This window comes from Zeugodacus cucurbitae, chromosome 4, assembly GCF_028554725.1.
Source record: "Zeugodacus cucurbitae isolate PBARC_wt_2022May chromosome 4, idZeuCucr1.2, whole genome shotgun sequence".
NCBI lineage: Eukaryota > Metazoa > Arthropoda > Insecta > Diptera > Tephritidae > Zeugodacus > Zeugodacus cucurbitae.
The window spans coordinates 4,869,080-4,882,968 of NC_071669.1; the positions used below are offsets into that span (position 1 = coordinate 4,869,080).

Consider the following 13,889-nt stretch of genomic DNA (forward strand, 5'->3'; position numbering starts at 1 on the left):
GTAGTGTTAGAGGTTCACACCAAAACAAACCAGTATAGGGTACCTTCGGAAAACAACCAAGAATTTAATTTTTCAACTGGAATTCTTCCCCAGTACTCTCGGCTCTGAGTAAACGATTCAAAATACTATCAAACTTTCGGAGGTGGAGGATTAGACCTTCCTCGGCTATACTTAAAAGAAATTTTCTTTAAGAACACATATTATTAGTAATTCTGAATAACAAAGTCTTCATCCCTCCTCTTCGTGAAGGGTATACAAAATCATCTTGAAATTCTGTACAGGCTTCCGTTAATATATATACATAGATATGTAAGTCTCCGACTGTGGGTATGTTTATATTAATTGCTATATTAATAAAGTAAAATATAACAAATTGGTAGGCTGAGTCAAGGGAATTACTTAAAATGACAAAACTTAACGAAAGTGAGGCTGTGAGCGAGCATAAACATGTTGTAGTTTAATATTTAAAATTTGAGTGTATGTGCATTAAGATGGGTCGATAGGACAAAGTTTTCTAAATTTTAAGAGGGACTTTTAATATAAATTATGATGAGATAAGAGCTGGTTGGTCCACTAACGGATAATTTTTGTATTTTTATTAATTTTAATATATTTCGAATCTGTCTTGCAGATAATTACATAATATTTTGTTATCATGTTTTCTATAAGCTTTATATTTCAGAATTCAAAAATCTTTTTTTCTATTAAGACTTTATTACATATTTGCAGGAGTGTTATAAAACATGCAATAAAAAGTGTTATTTGTGGGAAAAATTGTGAAAAATTTTAATTGAGACATTGAAACTTATACATTTTTAATATTTCGAAAAAAAAGTTTATTTTAAAAATTTCGAACATAATATCGAATTTTCGAAAATCGAAAAAAATGGTTTTTAAAAACTAAATTAATTCAATAACTTTTTCTTTTTAATTTTTAATATTTCGAAAAAAATATATATTTTAAAATTTTTTTTAAAAGATGCTGAGTATGAAAGATGTGGCAGAGTCTTTCGCGAATGAGTAATTATTTTACGTGTGCGCCAGAGAGATATATATATAAGACCTTGCCTAGCATGAAGCTGTGTATTTAAAAAAAAAATTATAATTTCCAAAGTTATAGCTGTCTGTGTTGACCCAGTTTCAAAAAAAAGCTCCTTGCGGTGATAGAAAAAACTTGTTTTATAAATAGATAACCAAACTTTTTCTTTAAAAAATTAACAAAATGATTTTTTCTAGATTTTCGGGAAAAAATCAACAGTTATTTTTTTTTCTTAAAAAATCAAAATAGTTGGAAAAAAATCTTTGGTTCAGGTCTGAGTTATTATGCATTCTAAAAGCTATAGAAATTTCATTAAAATCTACCGAACGGTTTTCGAGTTACAGTTGTGACCAGTTCAAAAAACATAGTTTTGAGAAAAAAACATTTAAAGTTTCACCCGAGCGCTCGTTATTTGTCGAATAATTCTAAAAGCAATTATCGGATAAACTTCAAATTTTCAGAGTATATTTTTAAGATATTACACTTAACGCAAATGCAAAAAAAATATGATTTTTTGAAAATCCCGACTACGCCTAACCCCTTAAGCGAAGGATTTGACCGAAACCAAGTTCTTCGGTATTTAAATTGAAAAGTATATACTATTTTGCTGGATTTATAAGTCTGAAGTCCGTCTGCCAAGACTCATAACTAGTGCATAATTATCTTGAATGAAATATTTTAATAAAAATTTGAATTGAATTAAAAAAATAGTATTGCCACGACGATAAAAGCAACAACAGTTTTAGTATTTACTCTAATATGTACTCTCTAAGTTATATTCTTGAATCTGTATTACAAATCTCTACTCAACTATAACAACTACAATTATTAATCTGTATACATATGTTGTAACTGTTCTGCATATTCTATATATTTTTCCACCGCGATAGCAATTCCCTCGCTTACATACTTTCATCTACATATGTCAGGCATACCTGTCTATTTGCATATGAATGCATGATGATTTAGTGCCTCAGCGCATGTAAATGTATGTAGACACCCGCCATCTACTACTTGCCAACCACGGGTGATATATACACTTGTAACGACAACTGTGCGAACAAACCGCTTTTAGTTATGCAAACTTATGCGGTATTTTATTTTTTAGCAGAAGAGAGGCAGAAAAAATCATGTCTCCAACTATAGAAGTGCCCATGTGACTGGATACTACTGAGTATTTGCCGCAGAACTCGTGTTTTCCTGCCTTTTGTGGCGACTCCACAAAGCGCACAAGCACAGTTGGCGCACTTGGCACGCAGCAGCTGTGGCTATTACTTGCTGTGTGTGGTCCTTTTTTTTACAAAAACTCACATGTGTGTGTTGTTGGAATTTGCATTCGCAAATATGTCGCCCTTTACACTATCTTACTTGATTTTGTTTGCTTTGTTTTGTTAGTGTCACAGTGCGTTTGAAAAGTGTCCACCACCGCCTTGCTAATACCCAGCGGTATACTATATAGTATACTATATCTCAAATCTTTTTATACACTTTCTTCATCTCTCTATTGCTCTTTGCTTCTTCATTCCGGCGACGCACACAATTTTCCCCAACGCTTATTCAATTTTCGTTTCGCCATAAAAAGGTGTCAGCACAATCCCATTCAGCTTTATACTTTTGCCATATACACAAACGAGTATGTGAGTGTGTGTGTGTGTGCATTTTATGCTCAGATTTGTACATCTTGTCAAAGTTTTATATGGAACAAATGCTATTTTGGGGTTTAACTGTTTGCGTGCAAATACATATGTGTTGTTGTTTTTATGGATTTACCCACGTGATATAGTTTCTTTAGTTTGAAGTTTATGATATTTTGCTTGCTCTTCCATTTGGCAGCGAGCAAACTGATTTTGCACTTGTGATCCTTAAACAGGTAAACAAGATTAGATGGCTCACATGCAAATACTTGTTGACATATCTTCACACAAATATGTGTATGGAGACACTGAATTGGTGTCTCTTTTGTTGTAAGCAATGACTTTTAGCTGCAAAATTTAATGGCAAAAAATTCAGCAATATTTTGTTCGTTGCCAACAAAAAGGTCTCTAGTCTCTATGGAGTTAACAAGTAGATTTGTTACATCACAATTTGATCAGAATCCAATGTCTAATGCTGATACAACAACAACAAAATTATAATTTTCTTCACTTTGATCTCTACTTACGAGGTGTGTTCAAAAAATAACGGGAATTTTCATATTTTTTTTTTCGAACAAAAATATTTATTCATTCGTCTATATTATTGTTGCTACCATCAAATTTGTCTCCTCTCGATACTATGCATTTAAACCAGAGTCTGTTTCAATCCACGAAATACTTTTGAAACTCGAATTATGAGATTGCATTTGAGTCTTTCAGTGATTTCTCTGAACGCCTCTTTACGGTTCTCTATATTTTTGGAAATTCGAAAAAAGTCAAACGAAACCATGTCTGGCGAATATGGAGGCTGGGACAGCCAGAGTTTCTTCCAATCGTCGAAAGATTTCTGAAACTCGAATTTTGAGATTGCATTTGAGTCTTTCAGCGATTTCTCGTATGAGTATGCTTTTAAAAATACGGCTCTTTAAGATTCTCTTCATTTTCGAATATTCGAAAAAAATCAAACAAGGTTATGTCTGGCGAATAAGGAGGCTGGGGCAGCGTTACAGTATTGTTTTTGGCCAAGAATTCACGACCAAGCAACGATGTTAACAACTGGACAAATTTAAATTTTAAAATTCCCGTTATTTTTCGAAGATACTTCGCATACCCAAAGCGATCTGAAACCAATATCATATGCCAGGTTAGGTTAGGACAAATTTAAATATTAAAATTCCCGTTATTTTTCGAAGACACCTCGTATACCCAAAACGATCTGAAACCAATATCATATGCAAGGTTAGGTTAGGTTAGATTAGGTTGTAAGACTGTTTCCCAAAGGGAAAACAAGTAGACTTTAAAATATAGTCCTTTGTGAAGCCTGGATCACCCCTAGTTTATCAATTAGGAGTTGACAAAGCGCCCTAAACCTACTACAAATCTGCAGAGATTCTTAACCTCTATATTCGCTTATTTCTAGAGCCTGTTCTAAAAAGTGAGATCCAAGAAATCTCTTTCTTGATCTCGCAAAGGCGGGGCATTCCAGAGCAAAATGATGAGACGATTCCACCTCATCTTCCTACATGCAGCTACTGCAGCTAGCATCCGGTAAGATTTTTAACCTTACAGCGTGGATCCCAATGGGGCAATGGGCCAGTAAGAACCCCTACGACTAAGGAGTGGTAGCGTTTACCTCTAGTACAACAACAAAAAATAATCATAATTTTATTTGCTTTGCTCTACACTTACTTAGAGCCGATAGAAAATCTTGCAATAACCTCGATTTAGGAATTATAAAAACTCGTACTGAAGGAGAAAATAATCTAGAATACCCTACTGAAGATTTTCTTAAAACTAACCTAACTTAATCTACACCAAAATCCACGTTAATCGCTTAATTTTCACGCTAATTCATACCTAATAATAACGTTTAATAGCAAATCCATTTCACAATATTAAACAACATTCCAGCGCTAATAATCTGCAAACAACTCAGAAAACAATCGCTTTAATGGCTGTGTGGAAACTTTTATCAATTTACAAGAATCACAAAGCCAACGGAGCATGTAAAGGTGCGGTTTGGTGATTATACACCCACCCGCTATATTACGAAAGTTTACTCACCATTAGTATCATATTTTTATATAGTATATAGTAGAAGATTTCTTTGTTTTTGTTGCATTATGCCAACAACGTACATATTATGCGTACGTGAGTGGCATAACAGCGACAAGCGTTGGAGATAGTTGGTAGTCACAGCACCACAAAAAAAAAGAAAGATAGACACGTCTTCCACAATGGAGTAAGAAAAGTACGAGTATTTACTGAGGTAATAACAAATTCTGAGCAGACACTGGTTTAATGCCAACAAATTACTTATGTAAGAAATGAAAATAAAAGTTATTTACGCTAAGCAAGTAGCCGGGGGTGGGGTTGTGTGGTGTGGAGGCGGTTTGAGTGGTTTAACGGCTAAAAAAATGCGCGCCATACAAAATTATAAGTTTTGTCGGAATCCGATTTGGTGATTATGCGCATTTTTGAACTAGCAAACAGACTGAATATGGAAATATCTATGTATGTCTCAATGTATATATGTGTATAACTATATATAACTATATATATTACCAATCTCTTTCATCGCTCTTTCAACAACTTTGGTATGATTTTGTGTACTCATATTTCTTTTTTAAATTCCTCAAAAGCAAACAACACTTTATATCTGTACGTGACCTTCATTTGCTGCGAAAGTAATTCAAAGCAAGCTCTAAACAATTACTGCCATTGATAAGCAACCAGTTTTACGCTTGCGACCGTAACTTGTGACATATTTGCTCATTTCTTACATTATTTTTTTAACAATAGCTATTTGTAAGCTATTCAGCGCACATTCAACGCATGGCGTGTATTGAATTTAAATTGTTCCAATAGCAGTTAAACACAATTATACAATATTATGACACTTTAGCCGTAATTCAGCGCAATTCAGCAGCTGTTCGAAGTTTTTAAAATGCTTTTTTGTACTTAATTAAGAAATTCAAGTGATGACAGCTGAAAAATTAACAGAAAAAAGTTAAAAATAGCTAGTAAACATTGTTGTGTACTTTTCAATAAAATTTTTTCATATTTAACACAATTCAGCAAGAGTCAAATGAGCTGAATATACATTTAAAATCTTTCAAACAGCTTTTCATAGCTTTGGAAGTTAAATTCAGTATAGCTTGGTGAGTTTATATTAATTCAGCAAATGAAATAAGTTTTATTCTTATTCAGCAGAGATAAATACTCATTTTAAGGCAGTAGTCTGCTTTACAGGCTTCAAAAAATCGATTTTCTTGTTTTGTTTTAAATCTTTTCAAAAACTATTCAAGAATATGTCTTTAAATTTCCAGAGGCCAATTCGACATATTTTCGAAGTTAGAGCAGTTTTAGTAGCCGAGCGTCGAGCAGGTGCGAAGGCTCAGGCAGACCTTTAAAACGCATTTTCTCGACTGTTCATTTTCACAAGTGTTAGAAAACGGTGCCGGCAATAGCAAAAAGAATATATGTCCGATCGAAAAAAACCAAAGTGATCTAGCTTCAGTATTAAATTATCTTCTATTTGAACTAAAAAAGTTGGACAAAAGTATTATTTAAACTACTTGTTTTGCAACTTAAAGTCAATTTTGGAATTTTATAACTTCTTCGGTATTTTTTTAGTTTATAAAGACAAGAAACTTATAAACATTAAAAAAAAATTTGGTTCGGCTGTTTCAGATGCATCGCACGACCTCATCACCGGCACCGATTTACAAGTGCAGACTCCAGGCGCTCCAGAAAAATACTTACAACTTTGAAAAATTTTCAATATTTTTTAATAATAAATATCGTTTTTTAAGCCTTAAATATAGTACACTATCGTCTTAAAATTCCGTTTACCGTAATCATTTCCTTCCCTTTCAAAAAAATTGCTAAAAAAAACGTGTTTTTTTCGTCTTCTAAAGCAGACTGCTGCATTAAGGACTTAAAGCTTAATCTGTAGCTAGAATTTTGAAAGCAACTCAGTTTGTGAACAGTTTGTAGTGTTTTGATTCATACAAACTCCATAATTTTACACAAATGATGGAGAATTTATATTCAGCGCGCATTTATTCGAAATCGGAATACAAAAACTTCAATTCAGCGGCGTCAATTTTGATTTGCGTTGCACGTTTGAGTAATTTAAAGCAACGCATACCGGTTTTAATGCAAATAAATAATGAAACGGATATTCAGCGCAAATTCAGCAAGCATTTTATTGACACCGACTGTAGAGTCAAGCAATAATGTGTATACTTAACGCGCATTTACTTGCATTCAGCGCCGCTTTGACAGTGAATTTCTCAAACAGAAGAGAGAAGTGTGAATTTACAATTAAATGCACTTAAAACTTGCTACTTACAACAACACAGCAAAAGAAGTACTTGTCAATCTATGAGTACTTGTGAGTATATGCATGAATTTACATGCAGTGTGACCAACAAGTTTGTCGCGCACTTGTGAGTTCGTTGCCAATTACATAAACTTGCTTGCGGTCTTGTGGTCAGTGTTTGCCGCAAGTGTTGCAATGTACAATTGTACTTATATATGCCACTTGAGTAGCGCTGGCAGCGCTTGCATGCAAGTAACCGGATAATGACTCGGATCACACACATTCCGCTATACAGAGAGTGCACTTCAATTTATTGCTGTTTATACGCTCATTTATTTACAACATTTGCCACTCACTTTCCCCAAAACTTATAAATATATGAGCACATGTGTGTCTTGTGTGTTTGACTGCCTTTCACATGAATATCGGTATCTTGCATTCGCCACTCGCATGTCAAGCAGTCACTCAACTCAATGCATTGGTCGGTCGGTTGGTTGCGCATGCGCATACAATTCATTGACCGTCGTCAGCACCATGCAGCAAAGCTACACACGTACTTATATATATACATACATGTAAGCTATGCAAAGCAGCCAGTTGAGCTTTATGCTATCAAAACAGCTTCAATGCACTGACATACATAATTTCAGTAATATTGTAGCTGGTGAAGTCGCCTCACGTACGTGCAACGAATGTCAATGGCTGTTTCTTTGATCGTCTGAGTCTACATTTTCGTTAAATTCATTTGTCACATTTCCGTTGTACTCTAGAGGCATTGCGCTTCCGTAATGCAAACCAAACGGCGTAAAGTAATAAATGTGTTTATTTGTATTACTGTTATTACTTGAGTAGCGCTTTAATAGGTCGATTGGTTATTTTTATAGCATTTACTGGAAGATAAGCTGAATTTATTCAGCTTTTGTTCGTTTGCAATGTGCTGTAATCTCATATGTACTGAGTCATTATCATTATTATTGTTTTCATAAAGTTATCGGTTTCTCTGCTATTTGAACTTTAAGTCACTCATGAGATAACTTAAGGAGAGCAGCTTACAATACTATTTTGATTGTTAACAGTATCGGATTTAAAAAGAATATATAATAAGTAGTAGTTCGAAAAAAATTTATGGATTCTTTTTTACAAAATATAGTTCTTTCGAAGAAGAATGCTGAGTATCAAAGTTTTATATTAATTTGTTAGTGAAGTACAAGACTGTAAGATCACAAAAAAGGTACAGAACGTACTGGAAGAGATAAAGCAGTATAGTAGGGGTCTTCACGAATTTCTTACCCTTAAGATCCAACCTTAAAAACTTGGTATAGTAGAATCAACAGACTGTAGAAGCTGTCTCAATCACATTATTCTTGTTTTTACCGACGTAGACGCTGCTTATCCGAGGCTGTTGCTTCCTGTTATTGGTTATCCGTTTTTATATGGTGGGTACCAAACCCTAAGCACAACCGCATAAGCGGGATTCGCCTTCTCACTTTAGTTCGCCTCCAAACGGATGTCCGTCGGCTACCCAGTGGATACTTGGTACAAGGCCGGAAGTCTCGAGCTGCTTGAACCACATGCAAAAGAATCGTTCTTGGCCACTCCCAAGTGAATAACAGTCACAAACTTTCCTCACTTACGTGAACTTCTACATATGTCTCCATCTTCCTCTGCTTCCACCAGCGGGTACTTCATCGAACACTTTCAAAGCTGGAGTGTTTTCGTCCATTCAAACAACATGACCTAGCCACCGCCGCCTCTGTCTTTTTATTTCCTGAACTTTATCAATACCTCACACAACACATCGTTCCATCGTTTGCGGTATTTGCTGTCGCCATTAAACCTTTCTCTCGAAAACCCATAAGACCTTCTCATCGTAAAATCTACGCTTCTCCACCATAAAGCTGGACGAGAATGATGTGGGATTAGTAGAATTTTATCTTTGTTCGTCGAGAAAGGAATTTACTTTCCAGTTGGCTACTCAGTCCAAAGTAAACCTGTTGGCAAGAGTTGGAAATTGGAAATTTTCAGACTTGAGCCGGTTGAAAATGGATATCTACTTTGGCTCCCCCCCTCAATTGGTGTACTTACATCTAATATTACATATTGAAAAAGAGAAATAAAAATATATTTAAAAAAATTTAATGAACCGAACCGAATTCCGTCCAAAAAATAATTATAAACACCCACTAATCCAAAACTTTCATTGCCTTTTCCAGAATCTGGGCTATTCTCCAATGAAAATACGCAAATTGCGTATCATACTCGGTACCATCGCAGCGCTCGTCGTGATCGCTCTACTCGCTGTGGGGTTGACGTTCATCATCAAAGCTGGGGATGATGATGATCTGACGCCACCGGAAACAGACAACGGCCTACACTTGGATGAGGTCATAACGGGGGCATTATCGGCGCATCGCTTCAATGGTACATGGACACCACAATCGCGTATACTCTATCGGGAAAACAATGTAAGCTATTTAATTTATATAATTGCGTTAGACGTGTGTTGTATGCAAAAATGCTACTAAAGAATCCACTTAAATTGCAGTCGATTGTCGAGTATGATGTGAAGACGAAAAAGAAGCGAGTGCTGTTGTATGATGAGCTGGTGAGTCTCCTTGAAATTTAATATTTTTTTTTTTTATGTTTCACAATATTCAATAAAATTTCTGTAGCGTCAGTACTCGCTATTCGAGATGTCCGCCGATCGTGAGCTATTGCTGTTGGCCAAAAATTTGTCCAAAGTAAGTTTCAGTCTTTACCTGTATCCAGCACAACCCTTCATTACGTTCCTTTGCAGTACTTCCGTCACAGCTTCTTTGCGCAGTACGACATTTACAATATCACATCCGGTCAGATACAACCGCTACTGATCAATGGCGTACAGCAGTTGCTGCTCTTTGCGCAGTGGGCGCCCGTCGGCAATGCGCTGATCGTGAATTTCGATCGTAATCTTTATTATAAACCAAGCGCCTATGCGGAAGCGATACAGCTGACCAGCGATGAGAATGTTGCCATATTGAATGGCATACCGGATTGGGTGTATGAAGAGGAGGTATTCAGCACGAACATCGCTACCTGGTTCAATCCGACCGGCACACAACTCGCTTTCATCAAATTCGACGACTCACCAACACACGCCATGAGTTTGGCCATTTACGGCGAGGCGAACGAACCACGCTTCCAATATCCACTCACGAAATTCATACCCTATCCCAAAGCGGGCTCCTCGAATCCGCGTGTCAGTCTCTATACTGCCGATTTGGCGAGCGCGGCAAAAGGTTTAGATTTTCTCACGCAGATTCCGGTGCCCAGCTCGCTCAACACCGAGACCGATTATATCATAACGGCGGTCGAGTGGTTGGATAATGAGCGTGTACTCTCCGTATGGATGAATCGTATACAGAATTTGGCATATCTGCAGGTGTTCGACGGTGTGCGTCGCTTAGAGGTTCGTCACAACCGAAGTTTGTAACATATATAAGAGCTCACTAGTAAGCGCCTAATCTTTACAGATCTATAATATCGAATCCAAGACTGGTTGGGTGAATTTGTTTACACCACCCTTCAAGAACCGTGATGGTTCACGCATAGCACTTGTACTGCCACAGCAACAAGACGATCACACAAATTATCGTCAGATCTGTACACTATCGACGAAGAGTTCGGGTGGCGCTGTAGAAGTACTTACTAAAGGTAAATTCGTTGTGGAGAGCATACTTCATTGGGATGCGGCTAGCGATGTCATATTCTATATGGCTAACACAGAACAACAATCCCAAGTGGCGCATGTTTATGCGATCAAAGCGGAGGCAGGCCGCACACCACAGTGCCTCACATGTGGGCTGCATGTATCGGGCGGTGAGTAGTCTTTAAGATGCATGTAAGAACACCCACGTCTTAACGACTTCTTGTATCTTTCATTCGACAGACGTGCAGCAAACATACTATGAGGTCTCTTTCAGTCATGATCACCAAATCGCGATCACTTCGGATGGTCCCGGCATACCGATGACTGTTTTATATGAATGGAACTGGGAAAATGGTATGTACACTACATTTAATATTTTACTTAGCAACAGATGTGATCTAATTCTATTCATCACGCAGATCAAGTGGTGCTTAAGCGTGTCATCGATTGGGAATTGAATACCGAACTACGTGCGAAACTGAAATTGAAAGCTATGCCCACCTATGAAATACATACCTTCCCGATTGCGGGTAACTTTACTGCCAAAGTGTTGCTACAATTGCCACCCAATCTCGATCGTAGTGGCAACACGAAATATCCACTACTAGTGGACGTCTATGGTGGACCCGACTCTACCTCGGTAGGAATACAAATCTTTCACATTTTTTTATAATTTTTGTTATTTTTGTTTCTTTTTTGTTGTAATTGTCAGGTGCTCGATCGTTGGATGATCGATTGGGGCACCTATCTCTCATCAAACCAGTCTGTGATTTATGCCAAGATTGATGGACGCGGTTCCGGCTCACGTGGTGATAAACTATTGCATTCGGTGTATCTGAAGTTAGGCACGGTGGAGATAACCGATCAAGTTGATGTAACCAGGTGGGCAGAAAGCTGTTTGAGATTTGAGTAGATTAAGGAAACTCATTATTTCTTTTAATATTTCGTGTTCTAGACAACTACAGCAGAAATTTTCATTTATCGACGCCAATCACACCGGCATCTGGGGTTGGAGTTATGGTGGCTATGCGGCCGCTATGGCTTTGGCCAATGACGAGAGTCAAGTGTTCCGTTGTGCCGCTTCTGTGGCACCAGTCACCGATTGGGCGTATTATGGTGAGTTTTATTTTGAGACTATGGTGTATTTTGGTAGTTTTCTATTTTTATAATTATTAATTTTGTATTCTCTTCACTTTATATCGTTGTAGACTCCATTTACACTGAACGCTATATGAGTCTGCCAAAACTGAACGAAGCTGGCTACGCGAATTCTCAACTCACCACACGCGCAAATCGTTTGCGCGGCAAGAAATTCATGCTGATCCATGGCACTCTCGACGACAACGTACATTACCAACAGGCCATGGTTTTGGCGAAGAATTTGGAGCGATTGGACATACTATTCAAGCAAATTGTAAGTAACGGACGATTTTTGAAATCTATACTACTATTATAAAGTGGAAAGATTAGTATTTATGTTTGTAATGAATAAGCTCAAAAACTACTGTGCCGATTTCAAAACTTCTTTCACCATTGGAAAGCTACATTCACCCTACATAAGCTATAGTTATTGGTTCGCTAGTCTATACTACTATTATAAAGAGGAAAGATCGGACATAATCCGAGTGAAAGACATCGGACACCAAAGACCACACTCGAAATTGTAAACAAAAATATCACGTGATAAGGGTGGGGTCATTGACCACACTCAAAAATGTAAACAAAAATATCACCTGCCCTTGATGTGACATCACGTGATCTGGGCGGGGTCAATGACTTGTAAACATAAATATCATGTGAACTCGAATTGACATCACGTGATCAGGGTGGAGTCATTGACCTCACTCCAAAGTGTAAACAAAAATATCACGTGATCTTGGAAGGACATAACGTGATCTGGGCGGGGTCATTGACCTGTAAACAAAAATATCACGCAATCTTATATCTACATCACGTGATCTGGGAGGGGTCATTGACCTCTGGGGGTAACCCTATAAGATGTTACCGGAACCGGGAATGATACATCCGGAAACGGATATGGATAACGATATTGCCGGAACCGAAAATGGGGTGGCTGAATATTGGTTACTGAAACTGGAAGTAGGGTATCCGGAAACGGAATGAGCCAACTGAAACAAGATAACCAATGGAACCAGATATGGGAATGAAGCAACCGGAAATATTTTACCGTAAACGGATGCTCGATATAGAGCAAAATTGGACAGGAAACGTCCCTTCTCCAGAAAGGGCTTAGTGAAGGAAGCAGCGTCAGCTTCAGGGATTAACATAAATTCCATAGAAGACTGTGGAAGAAGCGGTAGGCTAGTATTTTACAAAATATTTTTTAAGATAGAGAATCAGAAGCCTCAGATGATCTTCTCGATTTTACGCAGGTTTTTAATAAACCGCACTCTTCCACCGAATCGAGAGATATCTAAAAATTATTTGGAAAATATTTTTATCTTAATTAAGCGTTGAGAATTGCAGGGTTTTAAAGCTACAAAAGTCAAGTTTTGAAATTACACATTTTGGAAAATTTTCACCCGTTGAAGAAAGCTTGCAAAAAATTATTTGATTTCATTTTTTTTTCGAAATTTGTTTAAAAAAAATATTAAAATGCTTTAAAGTTTTTATAAAAGTTTTACTAAAACATCCTTTCCTCCCCTCCACCACTTCCAGAGCTACACCGACGAAGATCACAGCTTGGCCTCGGTGCGACCGCATTTATATCATACGCTGGATCGTTTCTTCGGCGATTGCTTCGCCAATAAGCGCATGATGTCGCGTTGGAATGGCAAATGATTGTATCGTCATAACAGTAACAACAACAACAACACCAAACGGACGAACAAACAAGGTATATAGCGAAGGCAAAAGGAACGAAAAGAAAAGAAAGCAGAAAGATAATAAACAGAGCACAAAATAACGGCTCAACTGAAGACAATATTGGTGTGAATAAGAATTAAAAACAATAAATTTTAAGAAAAAAGATCGCAAACAACAGAGTAAAAGAATAAGGTGTGCAGCACCTTCAAGTGAAAGCACGCCAACAAGTGAAGAAATATGCACAACTAAAAGAAAAAATTAAAAATGTAGCATATGCGCAGGCGAACGAATTTTTGTACTTAATAGACAGCTGTAAGTGTAAGCCAAATTTTTTTTTCACAATTTTTTGAAGCATACATACAGACATGCATGCAT

General features: G+C 37.0%; 1 protein-coding gene across 3 annotated transcripts in view; it reads left to right on the forward strand.

Annotated features, from left to right (window-relative positions):
- The window catches only part of LOC105220993 (venom dipeptidyl peptidase 4), a 122,282-nt gene extending 108,618 nt beyond the window's left edge, over positions 1-13,664 (forward strand). For 2 of the 3 annotated variants that reach the window (XM_054230241.1, XM_054230244.1), the window contains 11 exons: positions 9,214-9,465; positions 9,528-9,605; positions 9,673-9,741; positions 9,798-10,448; positions 10,513-10,858; positions 10,929-11,042; positions 11,108-11,328; positions 11,401-11,570; positions 11,644-11,804; positions 11,897-12,102; positions 13,368-13,664. In XM_054230241.1, coding sequence (XP_054086216.1) covers positions 9,214-9,465; positions 9,528-9,605; positions 9,673-9,741; positions 9,798-10,448; positions 10,513-10,858; positions 10,929-11,042; positions 11,108-11,328; positions 11,401-11,570; positions 11,644-11,804; positions 11,897-12,102; positions 13,368-13,490 — 2,391 coding nt within the window. In that variant the 3' untranslated portion in view covers positions 13,491-13,664. The remainder of the gene's footprint in view (positions 1-9,213; positions 9,466-9,527; positions 9,606-9,672; positions 9,742-9,797; positions 10,449-10,512; positions 10,859-10,928; positions 11,043-11,107; positions 11,329-11,400; positions 11,571-11,643; positions 11,805-11,896; positions 12,103-13,367) is intronic. The other variant, XM_054230242.1, reaches the window with a different exon arrangement.
- Positions 13,665-13,889: the final 225 nt, after the last annotated feature.